General features: G+C 37.4%; 1 protein-coding gene across 3 annotated transcripts in view; it reads right to left on the bottom strand.

The window, feature by feature from the left end:
- Positions 1-17,770, bottom strand: part of NARS2 (asparaginyl-tRNA synthetase 2, mitochondrial) — a 170,320-nt gene that overhangs the window by 83,449 nt on the left and 69,101 nt on the right. For all 3 annotated transcript variants that reach the window (XM_023736598.1, XM_004382005.2, XM_023736599.1), the window contains one exon: positions 7,588-7,682. In XM_023736598.1, coding sequence (XP_023592366.1) covers positions 7,588-7,682 — 95 coding nt within the window. The remainder of the gene's footprint in view (positions 1-7,587; positions 7,683-17,770) is intronic.

Consider the following 17,770-nt stretch of genomic DNA (forward strand, 5'->3'; position numbering starts at 1 on the left):
TTGCAGACGGATATCCAGTTTTGCCAGCACCACTTGTTAAAAAGACTGTCTTTTTCCCATCTGATGGACTTTGGGCCCTTGTCGAAGATCAGGTGACCATAAGTGGAAACCAATTTTCTTTTTTTTAATGTGACAAGGATTTAAATAGAGATTTCTTCAAAGAAGATATACAAATGGCCAACGGGCATAAGAAAAAATGCTCAATATCATTAGTTACTAGGGAAATGCAAATCAAAACTATAATGAGACACCACTTTACATCCAGTAGAATGGCTACAATAAAAGAGACAGACAAAATAACTGTTGATAGAATGTGGAGAAATTGGAGCCCTCGTACATTGTTGGTGGGAATGTAAAATGGTATAACCACTTTGGAAAACTGGGTAGCAGTTCCTCAAATTGTAAAACAGAGTTATCATATGATCCCACAATTCCACTCCTAGCTATTGACCTAAAAGAAATTAAAACATATGTACACACAAAAATTTGTGCACAAATGTCCATGGCAGCATTACTTATATTAAGTAGAAACAATCCAAATTTCCAACCTCTGATCAATAGATAAATAAAATGTTGTACACCTACTTCTCACTTACCAACTTTCTCATTATCTGATATTTCGTATTTACAACAATAAAAAATATACTATCCAACTATTATCTACTTTGCACATTAATGACAAACGCTGAGATGCTACGCAGGCTCTGCAGCGTCTCAGGTTGCTTGCTTGCTGACGGCACTCAGCAGTGGTGTCTCCTAGGCAGAGGACAGGTTGGTGCGGTCCTTCTAGGCAGAGACAGCTGTGTGGGGAGAGGGAGGGAGGTGGGTCTCCACTATTTCCATGGGGGACAGAGTGTGGCAGGATCACGTCCAGGAGGTACTCGTGCTGGCTACTGATTGCTGCGGATGCCCTGTGCACTGTCAGGCTCCGCCTGCGCTCAGGGCCACCTTCTTTCAGCCAGGAGGGGTTCTGCCCTTGCCAGCGCGCATGGTCCTCTCAGAATGTTTGCCAGTCCTGGCTGCAAGGGCAGCAACTGTGTTCTGCAGTTTGGGCGACTGGCTGAAGGTGTGCAGGACCCTATGGGGTGTCGCAGCAGGGCCCTGGGACAGCTGTAGTTTGGCCCCTTTAGTCCAGTCATCAGAACTCTGCCTTATACCAGGGTTCACGACCCATTTGAGCACGGCATAGTGGTGGGCTCTGCCTTTTAACTCCATTTTTGCATAACGCCAATTTTCTCATGACAGCCCGATCTTTGGAACCTCACCATATCGATAAGTGAGGAGTCGGTATAATGGAATATTATTTAATCATATGAAATAATGAAGTATAGATACATGCTGCAACATGGATAAACCTTGAAAACATTGTATTATGTGAAAGAAACCAGTCACAAAATACAATATACTGTATGATTTCATTCATATTTATATGAAATATCCAGAATAGGCAAATCCATAGGAACAGAAAGCAGACTGATTAGTGCATGCCTAGGCCTGGGGATGGGGATGGGGAGTAACTGCTAGTGGGACAAGGTTTTCGTCTGGGATGATAAAAACAACCTAAAATTAGATTATGGTGATGCTTGAACAACTATGTAAATATAGTAAAAACTATTGAATGGTACACTTTAAATAGGTGAATTTTTGTGTATGTAAATTATAGCTCAATAAAGCAGTTTGAAAATATTTGGGTTTGTCATGTTTAAATTCTTATTAAAACTTCTAATAAAGTTGATTTTCAGTACAGGCATACCTCATTTTATTGCTTTGCAGATATTATGTTTTTTACAAATTGAAGGTTTGTGGCAATCCTGTGTCAAGCAAGTTACAGGTGCCATTTTTCCAATAGCGTGCTTACTTTGTGTCTCTGTGTCACATTTTGGTAATTCTTGCAATATTTCAAACTTTTTCATTATTATTATCGCTGTTATGGCGATCTGTGATCAGTGAACTTTGATGCTACTATTGTAATTGTTTTGGGGCACCACAAACTGCACCCATAATAAGATGGCAAACTTAATTGATAAATGTTATGTGTGTTCTGACTGCTCCACCAACCAGCTGTTTTTCTCTGTCTCTCTCCGTCTCCTCAGGTTTCCCTATTCCCTGAGACACGACAATATTGAAATTAGGCCAGTTAATAACCCTACAATGGCCTATACAAGTGTTCAAGTGAAAGGAAGAGTCACACGTTTCTGACTTTAAATCAAAAGCTAGAAATGATGAAGCTTACTGAGGAAGGCACATCAAAAAGCTGAGACAGGCTGAAAGCTAGGCCTCTTGCGCCAGTTAGCCAAGTTGTGAATGCAAAGGAAAAATTCTTGAAGGAAATTAAAAGTGATATTCCAGTGAATACGTGAATGATAAGAAAGTGAAACAGCCTTATTACTGATATGGAGAAAGTTTTAGTGGTCTGGATAGAAGATCAAATCAGCCACAACATTCCCTTAAGCCAAAACCTAATCCAGAGCAAGGCCCTAATTCTCTTCAATTCTATGAAGGCTGAGAGAAGTGAGGAAGGTGCAGAAGAAAAGTTTGAGGCTAGAAGAGGTTGATTCATGAGGTTTAAGGAAAGAAGCCATCTCCATAACATAAAAGTGCAAGGTAAAGCAGAAAGTGCTGATGTGGAACCTGCAGCAAGTTAACCAGAAGATCTAGCTAAGATAATTGATGAAAGTGGCTACACTAAACAACAGATTTTCAGTGTAGACAAAACAGCCTTATATTGGAAGAAGATGTCATCTAGACTTCCATAGCTAGAGAGGAAAAGTCAATGCCTGGCTTCAAAGCTTCAAAGGACAGGCTGACTCTCTTGTTAGGGGCTAATGCAGCTGGTGATTTTATGTTGAAGCCATGCTCATTTACCATTCCGAAAATCCTAGGGCCCTGAAGAATTATGCTAAATCTACTCTGCCTGTGCTCTGTAACAAAGCCTGGATGAAAGCACATCTGTTTACAACATAGTTTTCTGAATATTTTAAGCCCACTGTTGAGACCTACTGCTCAGAAAGAAAGATTCCTTTCGAAATATTACCGCTCACTGACAATGCACCTGGTCACCCAAGGGCTCTGATGGTGATGTACAAGGAGATTAATGTTGTTTTCATGCCTGCTAACACAATATCCACTCTGCAGCCCATAGATCAAAGAGTAATTTTGACTTTCAAGTCTTATTATTTACAAAATGCATTTTGTAAGGCTATAGCTGCCACAGATAGTCATTCCTCTGATGGATCTGGGTAAAGTAAATTGAAAACCTTCTGGAAAGGATTCACCATTCTAGACGCCATTAAGAACATTCGTGATTCATGGGAAGAGGTCAAAATATCAACATTAACAGGAGTTTGGAAGAAGTTGATTCCAACCATTATGGATGACTTTGAGGGGTTCAAGACTTCAGTGGAGAAAGTAACTGCAGATGTGGTGGAAATGGTAAGAGAACTAGAATTAGAAGTGGACCCTGAAGATGTGACTGAACTGCTGCAATTTCACGATAAAACTTTAATAGATGAACAGTTGCTTCTTACAGATGAGCAAAGAAAAAGTTTCTTGAGATGGAATCTACTCCTGGTGAAGACGTTATGAACATTGTTAAAATGACAGCAAAGAATTTAGAATATTACATAAACTTAGTTGATAAGGCAGCCACAGGGTTTCAGAGAATTGACTCCAATTTTAAAATAAGTTCTACAGTGGGTAAAATGCTATCAAACAGCAGTACATGCTACAGAGAAATCTTTCATGAAAGGAAGAGTCAATTGATGCAGCCAACTTCACCGCTGTCTTATTTTCAGAAATTGCCACAGCCACCCCAACCTTCAACAACCACTACCCTGGTCAGCAGCCATCAACGTGGAGACAAGACCCTCCACCAGCAGAAAGATTATGACTCATTGAAGGCTCAGATGATGGTTGTCAATTTTTAGCAATAAAGTATTTTTTAATTAAGGTATGTACATTTTTCTAGACACAATGCTATTGCACACTTAACAGACTACAGTATAAACATAACTTTTATATGGATTGGGAAACCAAAAAAAAAAAGTGTGACTCGCTTTATTGCAATATTCACTTTATTGTGGTGGTCTGGAACCGAACCTGCAGTATTTCCGAGGTTATGCCTGTATCCCTTTATTCTTATATCTATAAATTATTCCTAAGAGGACTTAAAAATATTTATTTAAAAAAAAGTTCACTGGGCCCAGATGGTAAATGGTGATGATTACTGTATTTTTATTGGTATACTGGGGGATAACCAATCTTGAATGAGCATTCAGATTATTAGTAATTTTCACTATTATAAATAAAGTTGCTTTCAAAATTTTTTTTTCCAAAGTGTAAAGAAGCCATCTGTACTTTATTTTGCTCCATAGTATAAGATGGTACGCAGCTGGGAGTTAGATTCTCCAAGGCTTGCCTACCCTTATTTATAATCTACTTTGATAACATTTTTACGGTTTAAATGTCCATATTATCAGTTTTTAAAGGTCTTAATAAAAAACCAAAACCAAAATGCCCCCGTTCCCAGTATTGTGTGATTGTCCACCATTTTGTCATCTGATGTGATTTTCCTATGTGTTGTATACCCTACCTCTATGATGCTACTGAGGCAGGATTACAGTCAGTTATGTTAATGAGACAGAACTCAAACTACAAGATTAGGCTGTGTCTTAAGTCAATCTCTTTTGAGATACAAAAGAGAGAAGCGAGCAGAGAGACATGGGGACCTCAATACCACCAAGAAAATATAGCCAGGAGGGCATGTCATTTGGAGCTGGGGTCCCTGTGCTGAGAAACTCCTAGACCAGGGGGAGACTGACGACAAGGACTTTCCCCAGAGCCAACAGAGAAAGTAAAGCCTTCCCCTGGAACTGGCACCCAGAATTTGGACTTCTAGCCTCCTAGACTGTGAGAGAATAAATTTCTGTTTGTTAAAGGCACCCACCTGTGGTATTTCTGTTACAGCAGCACTAGATAACCAAGACAGACTGAGAAACTCCCACAGACTAGGGGAGAGTGGGGAAACATGACAAATAAATGTAAAGTGGTAGCTGAATTAGATCCTAGGACAGAAAGAAGACATTAATAGAAAAGCTGGTGAAATCCAAATAAAGCTTGGAATTAAGTTAATAGCAATGTGTGCTAACATCAAGTTCTTAGTTTTGACAAACGTGCCATAGTAATATAAGAAGTTAATAATGGGGGAAACTGGGTGAGGATTATACAGGAACTCTCTGTACTACATTTGCCACTTTTCTATAAATTTCAATATTATTCCAAAATATAAAGTTTATTTAAATATTTTTTTTTTAACTTTAAAAGGTAGCCATAAGCCTACTTAACCAACACAGTATCATTTTGGAAAATGTCATGCTTCTAAATTTAACTACCATTTTCTCCATTTTATTAGTCTGTTAACTAAAACTAAAGAAAAAGCTGAGGGTTAATAGGACTAACAATATTTTACTAGAGATCAGATTATGCATTAATCTGAAACATGATGTACTGTATATTAATAGTCCTAGAACTATGCATATTAAACTAGGAACATTGACTGACATTATTAGAAACACTTCATAACACATTAAAAATCATAAAACCTAGTATTGTGCCAATTTAATCTTCTGTCAAGTTTCATTGTACACTATGTTCTGTGGTTCACTGCACTTTACTGAGAAGGAGGGAACATAGTTAATACACTAGTGGTATTATAATAGGGAAGCAAAGAGTATTTGCTACTTTCCACAAATATCAAATGTTTGGTAAACCTACAGCTTTCCTATATCATGATAAACTAAATAAATATTGAAAGGCTGTTAAGAAAGGTTATCCAACACTTGGAAATAAGGCTGAAAGGTGGATAACATGTCCTTTCAATATCATATGGGGACACAGACCCATTCAAAGATTATTTAATTACTTAAGGCAATGTACTTTGCTCGACTATTCTATTTACTTCTGAATTAAACATCCCAGACTAGGTGAGGTTACATGTAAACTTGTAGATTTTTGTCCAGTAGAGATGAAAATAATTTCTGTCAGGTAGAAGAGATAACCCTAAAAATTAGAGTTTATTGGTCTACAGGACTTTAACCAGGTTGTAACTACCCTAACCAATCTTATTCTAAAATTCCTTTATTAAATTGCCTGTGAATACAGGCTTCCTCAGATATCCAATTAAACTCGTCTTATTATGTTACTTGTCCCCTAAGTAATTAGTGAATTGAAAAAAATCTTTGACACCTGTTCATTTCAGATTTGTATGAGAGTCATGTTTTTAATTTTTGAAAATAATCCTTTGACAGGCATAAGGAACTTTCCACGACATGCCTGACATGATCTTTCCCACATCCAGCTCTGCAAATCCTATAATCTCACAAGGCTATTACGATGATAGTTTTTCGGAATAGTATTCTGATAGTACTGCCAAATATTTCATAATTAGAATAATCAAATAACATTTTTCTGCCTCAAAGATAAACCAGAAAAGCATCTAAGTATATGTTATTTTTGAGAGCATCTTTATACCACCATTGACATTCCATCCTGCCAATGAAGTATGTATAAAAACAAATATGCAAACTATTCTATTTCCTCTGAGTTTTCCTATCTGTGTATTTTAACAACAATAAGAAACACATAAAGATTCCCTTTTTTTCACTCAAGCCATTTCCTGAAGAGATTTTTAAAATCCCCAGCCCCTATATGAGAAAACAAAGATAGAGAAAAGAAACTCAGTACTTGCTGAGTCAGCACTGAATTATTCACAAAATTACAGAACGTTAGATTTAAACAGGACCTTAACATCAGTTTAATCCCCTGTTTTAAAGAATCAGAAAGTTGGGCCCAAAGGAGTAGAGTGACTTGCCAGAAGTTTGACAGCGCTGGCTGCTAACCAAAAGGTAGGCAGTTCCAACTCACCAGCTGCTCCACGGGAGAAAGACGCAGCAGTCAGCTTCCATAAAGATTTACAGTCTTGGAAACCCTATGGGGCAGTTCTACTCTGTCCTATAGGGTCACTATGAGTCAGAAATGATTTGACAGCAATAGGTTTGAGTTTGTGTGTGTGTGTGTGAAACCTTATGTGTTCTGACTTCTAAGACTTTTGAATTTGTCACAATGTCTTTCATGATGGCTCTATGGGTTAATTTTATTTTTATTAATTGAACTGAAAAAAAATTCAAACATCTGTTCCAGGTTCCTTTTTTTTCTAATAAAATCGGCTAATACCTGGTTCAGGTGTGAACTGCACTTACTTTCATAAACATGATTAATTATGCTTAAATTTTAATTATGTATTTGAGATTTAGGCCCTAAACATTAGTAAAAAGAAAAATATCATATCTTCATATTTTCAGTGCTACATTTTTCACTAAAAATAAAAGTCTAGACTAATGTGATTTTGTAGTAATAAACTTGGATATTTTCAAATTGTTGATCTAAATGTACTTTTGGATTCAAGTGGAATAACTATAAAGACAAATACCAATTTTTACGTTTTAAGCTTTGGAAAGGAAAGTTCCATTTCACTCTCACCCAAACCAAAATCAATAGTCCATTAAAGCAAAAGAGAAAAGAAAACTGTACCCTGACATCACTTCTAGATGAAGTTGTCCTGAGACAGTTAAGAAAGCAGGAACATTGAAGAAATTCTCCTCAGATACCTTCATTTTGCTTGAAGGCTGTAAATAAAGAACACAAGCCATAAAAAGCTATTACACGTTTGGTTTGCTGTTCACATTCACATACTTGCCACAACTAAAAATCATAATGCTATTAAACCTATGTGAAGACAGGTCATTCTCATGAAAATAAAGGCAGTTATCAGTCCACATTTAAAAGAGAAAATGCCTGCTTTAAAGTGCTAAAATCAAGAAGACCCTTCATGCCCCTCCCCAATAAATAACTCCTTTTTTCTCCCCAAAGGTAACCATTACCCAAACTATTAATATTTTATATTACTTTCCTCTGTTTCTGAACTTTATATGAATGTAATCATGTAGTATATATTTGTTTATGCCTGACTTATTTCACTCAAAATTATAGTGAGATTTATCCATATTGTTGTGTGTTGCGGTTCATTCATTTTTATTGTTGTAGTGTAAGTATTCCATTGTATGATTTTATTGCAATTAGCTATTCTGCTGTTGATAGATGTTTGGATTGTTTCCAGCTTGAAACTAATATAGCTAATGCTGCTACGTATATTCTTGTTAATGTCTATTGGTATGCTTTTGTATGGAGTAGAATTGCTGAGTCATAAAGTATACATATTTTTTACATTAGTGGATGATTCCAAATTGTTTTCCAAAGCAGCTGTACCAATGTCCACTGCCAGCAGCAGTGTATGAGATTTCACACTGCATGACACCAAAATAGTGATTCTCAAAGTGCGGTTCAGGAGGTTCAGGAGGTCAAAACTATTTTTATAATAATACTAACAAGTTTTTTTTCTTTTCTACTGTGTTGACATTTGTACTTATGGTGCAACAGGAATAGTGGGTGTTATGGATTGAACTGTATCCCCCAAAAATACATGCTATAAATCCTAATGCCTATACCTGTGGCTATAATCCTGTTTGGGAATGGGGTTTGTTTTTGTTATGTTAATGAGGCAGTATTAGTGTAGGGTATGTGTTAAATTAATCTCTTTTGAGATACAGGCAGTCTCCAGGTTATGAACATCCGACTTACATACAACCCACAGTTATGAACCAATCCCTGTAGAGCCGATTACATTAAAAATTTGAGGTACTTACAATAGTTTGTAATAACAAACAGACGCTACTTTATTATTATTATGTTAAAGATGTTTTTGTGTATCTGGAAGTGTTGCTTTAATTTTTTTATGCATAGAAAGTACACTATATACTACATATTGAGACAAATATTTGACTAACTGACGTTATACAAACCATACCTAACTGTTCGGACTTATGGAAAAATTGACTTAAAGACAGACTTAGGAACGGAACTTGTTCGTAATCCAGGGACTGCCTGTATAAAAGAACACATTAAGCAAGCAGCAAATAAGCAGAGACGGGGGAAGACAGATGTCACACACATGAAGTTCACCAAGGAGCCAAGGAACAGAAGCTGAAGAGACAAGGACCTTCCCCCAGAGCCAATAGGAGAGAAGGTCTTCCCCTAGAACCAGCGTGCTGAATTCAGACTTCTGTCCTCTTAAATTGTGAGAAAATAAATTTGTTTGTGAAAGCCATCCACCTGTGTTATTTCTGTTAGAGCAGTACTAAGACAGTCGGTAAAGCTGCTGACCCCTCAGTACAAATCAAGTACAAACAAAATGACTACAAGTAAGTGGCACCAAACTGTACTAGTAGTCATTGTATTCTTCTACCTGCACTCACAGTGAAAAAAAAAAAAAATGGCCAATTTTACTTAAGAATGTCTCTGATGAAGCAGTTTCAATTACTAATTTTATTATACCTTGTCCCTTAGAACGCATCTCTTTAATATTTGGTGTGATAAAACAGGAAGTACACATAAAACACTTGTGCTGCATACTGGAGTATGATGGCTGTCCTGAACAAAAGCACTTGTGAGACTGCACTGAGAGCTAAACAAGCTGCTCTGTTTCATGGAACATCAAATTTACTTGAAAGAATGACTGACAACTCGACTATGGTTATTCAGTCTTGTATATTTGGCAGATATACTCTCAAAAGTGAATGAAATAAGCATATCATAGCAAAGAAAACAACTGAATACATTTCTTACCAATGAGAAAACTTGAGCTTTCAAGCAAAAATTAGAATTTTAGAAAACCTGAATCTGCCACCTTGAGCTTGAGACCCTCCCAATATTTAAGATAGGAAGTGATATCACTTTTCTGATATTGTATAATGAAATGTTTGTCAAAATTGAAATATCTGCACAACTCAGTGAATCAGTATTCTCCAGATAACAAATGCATGATATGGCAAAATTATGCTTGGGTAAAAGATCCACTCAAAGTATAAGCTAGACCAATGGATTTCAATGTAACAGAGTATGAAAGGATGAGAATATATTTGCTATACTAACTCAGAACAGCATTTCATTTATGAGGAACAGCTAGTAGAGATATCAGTAGGTTATGGTATGACTCCTAATTCCATATTGCAAGTAATCTTTATGAAAGTACCATTTCTTGAGTTGTGGTGTAGTATCAAAGAAGAATAGCCACAATAATCTAAACAGGCTATTAGAATATTCCTCCTTTTCCAACTACATATCTTATGAGGCTAGATTTTCTTTATATACTTGACCCAAAACAACACATTGCAACAGATGGAATGCCATCACAAATAAAGAATCCAAAATCCAATCAGATACTAACAATGTGCAAATGTATAAAACATTTGCACATTTTATGCAGTAATTTTTTTGTTTTGGAAAATATACTTATTTTTCATAGAAATATTTTATTTGTTAACATATAATAAGCTTATTATAATTACTTTTAAATAAAGTAATAAATAGTTTAAATTTCTAATATTATAAACAGTGGTAGATATAACTCACATAAACTAAATCTCTTTGGGGTCCTCAATATTTTTTTAGCATAAAGGGGTCTAGAGAACTGCATACAAAAACAATCTGTCTCCCCCAAAAGGGAGCAAAGTGAGTTTCTTAACTTAGAAGATACCCAAGCAGAAGAAAGTACAGGCAGAAGTCTCACAGTATCTGGTCTTGTCAGCCTCCAATCAAATGTCAAGCCTCTTGCCAGAATAATCTTTATAAAACTGCAATTTTGATTACTCTGAAAACAGTAAAAAAAATAATTTAATGGCTCCCCATAGCCTCCCTTGCCATGGCATAGAAGGAACTTCATCTTCTGGGTGTACCTTTCTAAATCCTTCTCTCACTAAGCCACTTCTGCACTCTAGACACATTTAACTGCAAAAATGCTCTCACTGACCTCTGGGTCTTTGTAAACAGTACACTGATCCCTTGACCCAGAACTCCTCTATCCTATTCACGTGGCTAACTCGTACTTGTCCTTCAGGATTCAGCTCAAAAATCACGTATTCATGAAGCCTTCCTTACTAACAGCCACCACTACCACCTCCACTCCATGCCTAAGCTAGAAAAGATGACCCTCCCATGTACTTCCATAACAATCTATATATAGGAACCTCATTCATTCTCCAGATGAAGCCAAGGCCTATGCCTCAATCACCCCAGTGTATTTCTGTTTTTTATCCAACCTTGAATTGAAGCCGAAGCCTGTGCCTAAATCACCCCAGTCTACTTCTGTTTCTTATCCAACCTCCCCCATGCCCCTTGCTTAACCACTTTGTTAGCTTGCTTTTCAGAAAAAATATCAGGTGTTTCAAAAATGCAAGAACCAGCCTGAACCAGAACTTGCCCCCGGACCATGCATAGTCTGGACATGCGACGTATGATCATTGTGCACATGCTCTCTCTGCCCTGTATTACCTATGTATGAGATTTCTCGGAAAACTGATGAGTATGTATAACTTCCTACATTAGAATCCCAATAAACGATGTAGCCTAGCCCCTGCATGAGGAGGCAGATCTGGGCAAGTCCCCTGGCTCCTCGCACTGCTGCTCTGCAATAAACTACTTTGTCTTTTCTCAAAACTCAGTGTGTCTTATCTCTTGCCTTTACAGTGCACCAGGTAGGGATTCACTTGGTCCTGCAACACGAACACTGTGTTAGACCATGGAGACAGACCAATAAGTAAGACAGACAATGTAAGCTCTCAAAGAGCTTACATTCTAATAACAAAGAAAAAAAAAGTAAACTAACAATACACAAACACCAGAAGATAAGCTAGATAACAGGATGTTCTAAAAGTTAAACATTCATGCTTATCAAAAGACTTCACCAAAAGAGTAAAAAGAGAACTTAAAACTGGGAAAAAATTTTTGGCTATGACAAATTCGACAAAGGTCTACTCTCTAGATCACAGGAAAATCCAACAGGTCTACAACAAAAAGACAAATAATCCAATTTAAAAAGGAGCAAAGGATATGAACAGACACTTCACCAAAGAAGACATTCAAGTAGCTAACAGATACATGAAGAAATGCTCGCGATCACTAGCCATTAGAGAAATGCAAATCAAAACCACAGCGTGATACCGTCTCACCCCGACATTACTGGCACGAATCAAAAACCAGAAAATAACAAATGTTGGAGAGGCTGCAGGGAGACTGGAATTCTTATGCACTGCTGGTGGGGATGAAAAATGGTACAACCATTTTGGAAAACAATATGGTGCTTCCTTAAAAAGCCAGAAACAGAAATACCATATATGATCCAGCAATTCCACTCCTAGGAATATACCCTAGAGAAATAAAAGCCGTTAGATGAACAGACATATGCACACCCATGTTCACTGCAGCATTGTTTACAATAGCAAAAAGATGGAAACTACCTAACTGTCCATCAACAGATGAATGGATAAACAAACTATGGTACATACAAACAACGGAATACCGCGCAATGACAAAGAACAATTATGAATCCGCGAAGCATCTCATAACATAGATGAATCTGGAGTGCATTATGTTGAGTGAAACAAGTCACTCACAAAAGGGCAAATATTGTATGAGACCACTACTATAAAAACTCATGAAAAGGTTTACACACAGAAAGAAACAATCTTTGATGGTTACGAGGGACGGGAGGGTAGGGATGGAAAAACACTCAATAGACAACAGATAAGTAGTAACTTTGGTGAAGGGTAAGACAGTACACAATACTGGGGAAGCCAGCACAGCTTGTACAAGGTGAGGTCATGGAAGCTCCAAAGACACATTCAAACTTTCTGAGGGACTGAATTATTGGGCTGAGGGCTGTGGGGACCATGGTCTCGGGGAACATCTAACTCAACTGGCATAACATAGTTTATAAAGAAAATGTTCTACTTTCTACTTTGGTTAAGTAGCATCTGGGGTTTTAAAAGCCTCTGAGTGGCCATGTAAGATACTCCACTGGTCTCACCCCGTCTAGAGCAAGAGAGAATGAAGAAAACCAAAGACACAAGGGAAAGATTAATCCAAAGGACTAATGGACCAAAAGTACCATAGCCTCCACCAGACTGAATCTAGAACAACTAGATAGCACCAGGCTACCACCACCGACTGCTCTGACAGGGATCACAATAGAGGGTCTCAGACAGAGCTGGACAAAAATGTAGAACAAAATTCTAACTCAAAAAAAAAAAAAAAAAGACCAGACTTACTGGTCTAACAGAGACTGGAGAAACCCTGAGAGTATGACCCCTGGACATCCTTATAGCTCACTAATGAAGTCACTCCTGAGGTCACTAATCATCAGTCAAAGATTAGACAAGTCCATAAAACAAAAGGAGACTAAATGGGCACACCAGCCCAGGGGCAAGGATGAGAAGGCATGAGGGTACTGGAAAGGTGGTAATGGGGAGCCCAAGGTCGAGAAGGGGAGAGTGTTGACATGTCGTGGCACTGGCAAACAATGTCACAAAACACTACATGTATTAATTGTTTAATGAGAAAATAATTTGCTCTGTAAATCTTCATCTAAAATACAATTTTAAGAAAAGCAAACAAAAACAAAAAAGTTTGGGAGTCACAGGTATGTAGATGGTACATACAGCCTTGGAACTTGGTAAGATTATCTAAACAGAGATTACAGATTAGTGCTTCTCATTGGTGATGATAATGTTCCCTAGAAAATATTTTGGAAGACTGTAGGGGCATTCAGTGCACAGGAGTTAAGGATGTCCCGGCATAACTAACTCTTGTATAACTAAGACGTTTCCTGCAATCTCCCAACTTTCTAGTGTTCTTCTAAACATTCATGTTGTAAGTGATCAATGTATACTTATCAATCAAACAATGCATATCTGAGCTGCTAGATGAACACAGTCATCGCTTTTATCTATTTTATATATTGGGTCTCGGCATAAGACATCTTATGAAAAAGACAACCAAGCATAAACATTTGAAAATCAATATATGGACAGAAGGACCCTCCCATTCTAATATTCAGTGATTCAACTAAACTTTACCTCATCATATAATTTACTAGTGCAACACAATTTAGTCCAGCCTTTCTCTATCAGGTACGACAGTAAAATTTTTGCTATGTTATTCTACCACTGGAAGACAGATAACAGCAGAGCCAGGAAAGGGAGACCAAGAACTACCAATAATTAAAAAAATGTATGTATCCCAGTGAGTTTCATATCATAGGGGTCTAAAATCCTCCCTGTTTCTTTGAGGATTTCTAAGAAAACATTAAGCAAATATTTTGAATTGCCCTCCAGTTATCTGTTCTCACAGCAGAACAAATATATCTGAATATTTTCACAATCTCTAGGGAATGAAATAGAAAAACTCACACAAATCTGACTCTGCCTCCATGTAAAATATGTAGCAAGAACAGGGTAAGCAGTAGTTAACTGAATAGTGGAAAGGAACATAATCAACAATGGAAAATTTCTCTGACCTCCATAAATGGAATAAACTGTAACCTCCATAATTATGGAAGCACCCACAACCTATTTTATCTCCTTTTACCATTTTTCCATCTTCCCCTATCCTCACCCCACCAATTTTTTCCCCATTCTATTTACTCAGAATCCCAGAGAGAAAAAAATTGAGAAAAGAATGTATAAAGATGAAGCATACCAGAAACCTAAAATGTCTAAAGTCAAAATAGTATGCCACTGACAAATAGTATTGCCAATCAAAGGCTAAAGCATATGTATACCATCCACTCTTTTTACCAGACCCAGAAGCTCCACCCAATAATCTGAATCTTTCGAGAGCAGAAACAGAGGAAGATATGATAGTAGAAGGCAAAATTCTGGATCTGGGTTTGAACAAAGATCAGAAATTCATAGATGATCAAGACACAGACTCTTCTCTCTGTCCAATCAGTCTCAAACTCCTTGCCAAGTTTGGAGTTTGGAGTACAAGTGTCAATCACACCCTCCATGAAATGTTGCCAACAAGAGCATTCCCTGCCTCCATCTGGAACTTTAGACGATCATAGGCTTTCCACAGATCCCTGTGTCACTCTGAGAAGTATACAAACTTAGCAGCTACAAAGTCTAGGCCACCTGTGTATTAATCCATTTTTCATACCCAGACATACCAGACAGTCCCTTTTTGACTTTTCCTCCACTGTCTCCAAGAAGGAAAGAGTTATAGACAATTATTCTTTTGGGTACCATGGAGAATTAAGGAAAATTTTAATTTAAACTGAAATGAAGTTAAAGGATATCCTTAAAAAGGGTGAAGGCTATTAAATACTTCCTACCAGGGATCCAGGGATTTAAACCTTTCCAGACATTAATGAATTTAATCCAAAAACACTTGAAATTTCCATTTTTAAAAGCAATAATAGTTTATATCTTAATTCACACAGAGCATATGTCTTGCAGTTTTGAAGACTTTTTGGAAGAGAATACAGTGACACAAAATGCAACTTGGACAAGGAATGAAAATTGCTTTAGATACTACACGTTGAACACCCAGACCTGGGAGGTGCCAGGCTCTGACACGCCACATTTCCGTCTTTGGTATGACTTTCCCAAGTACCCTCTATGTACTGGCAAATTTCCCTAGAATTCCTGGTAAGTTTACCACAATCTGCAATTTCCTTTAAAGATCATGAAGGAAGGGGAGAGCATTCACCATCTGTAAACTCCACACGACCACTGAATATCCTGTTTTCCTTCTTTTCCCCACTTAAGGGCTTATAGAGAGGCTATGCCTTTCATGGTACAGACAGTAAAGAATCAAAGAGCCTTTGAGACAGATGAGATCTTAGTACAACTCCCCTTTTATAAAAGAAGATCCTAAAGTTCAAAAGTGCTAAGTGTTAAATGTTAAGACTAATGTCACAACTAATTTTTGGCAAGATTAATGGCAGAATCCAGGTTTCTCAGCTTGTAGTACATCACCTTTCTAATATACCAGCTGCCCCCCTATTTTCTTTTCTGTAATTAGAAATGAAGTTAAGGTCCCTGGGTGGCACAAACGGTTAAATGCTTGATTACCAGAGCAACGGTTGGGGTTCGAACCCACCCAGAGGCACCTCAGAAGACAAACCTAATGATATGCTTCCAAAAGGTCACAGCTTTGAAAATCCTATGGAGCAGTTGTAGTCTGCACACACGGGGTCTGCACAAGTCAGAATCAGTTCGATCGTGACTTACAACAGAAATGAAGCTACAGGATTCAAAATGCTTAAAAAAAGAAGGTATATTCGTCTCTCCCAAGTATGGAAGTCTGATCATATAAAACAAAACATAGGAACTGAATCTGTCATATAGTTCCCAAAGACTTGTGGTTTGGTAGTTTTATGTTCCCTATCAAATAGCTATTTCTCAAATGGGGCTGCTATAACTACTATAGGAATTGCCCTGGCTTGCCATCAGACTGTATCTCATATACATAAACTAAAGCCAAGGGAAATATGAGGCTCAATAAACTGCATGTTACTTTGCTGCTTATGTTTCTTTCAATATTAACCTTTTATTAATAAGCCATATATGTAAGCCTTCCACTGATCTAGTACTTTCTAGTAAGTCCAGTTTATGTTTCCATACTTTCCAGTAGGCTATAAATGTGTGTGTATTTTGTTGTATACTGGACTTGTAGTATAAAAATAATCTTTCTTAAAATAAGGGTCCATTTATATTCCAAAACACGCACTATCTAGAACACCCACTCTCAGCCCTGAGAAAGGTTTCATTTCAGCAACTATTTGATCAGCAGGAAAGGAAGTTGTTAGCTCAGACTGTTTGTAAACAGTCTGCTTTCCTGCTGAGTAGTCTGAGAAAGAGAGAAAGGACAAGAACCAAGAAAAGAGTCCTGGAGTCTCCAAGATCAGAGGGTGAGGCTAGGGCAAAACAAAAGGTGAATAAACAGCATTGGCTTATTGTGTCTATTCAGGACAGAACAAAGTGCAAATCACCAAAAGCCAGCTTTGCTGCCTAATGAGAAGAGATCGGGAAAATATACCAAACATTTTCTTCATCATAATTTAAAAAAAAAAAAAACACAAAACATTAATTTTGGCTCATTAGTTGTCAGACTGGTGCTATAAAGATGGATATAGTATGGTCCCGGCTCACTAATTATTCTCTCATCCCATTTTCCAGTCCCTTCCTTGAGAATGGAAATCTCTCCAGAGTCAAGTCCCTAAACCACTTGGACATATCAACAACATGAACATCTTCTCCCACCCATTGAGAAAAAGAAAAAAGTGAGAATTTTTGGGAGGAAGAGGTTTGAAGGGAATATTCAAGAAGTAAAGGCAAGTTGGGAATATTGCTTATCAGAAAAATTCGCCCTTTAGCCATTTCAGATCATGAAGCTTTGGTTCCAAACCTTTTCTTCATCTTTAAGGCCAGAAATAACCCTTCTTTCTATTTCTGCCACCGATACCAAGATCCGATGCACATCCAGATTTTATGCCCACGGCCTATTACCTCCCATCCTCTCCGCTCTCTCCCTCTTCTAACCCATTCTTCTTCTTTTGTGTGTGTGTGTGTGTGTGTGTGTGTGTGAATTTTTTTATTTTATTGTAGTTCAGGTGAAGGCTTACTGAACAAATGGTTTCTCATGAAACAGAAGTACACATGTTGTTTTATAACATTGGTTAACAACCCCACAACGTATCAACCCTCTAACTTCTCAACCTCTGTTTTTTTTTTTGGTGAAAATACACATAGCCAAAGATACACCATTTCAAAAATTTCTACATGCACAGTTCAGTGACATTGAGTACGCTCTTCCAATT

Source organism: Trichechus manatus, unplaced genomic scaffold (genome assembly GCF_000243295.1).
Source record: "Trichechus manatus latirostris isolate Lorelei unplaced genomic scaffold, TriManLat1.0 scaffold00088, whole genome shotgun sequence".
Lineage (NCBI taxonomy): Eukaryota > Metazoa > Chordata > Mammalia > Sirenia > Trichechidae > Trichechus > Trichechus manatus.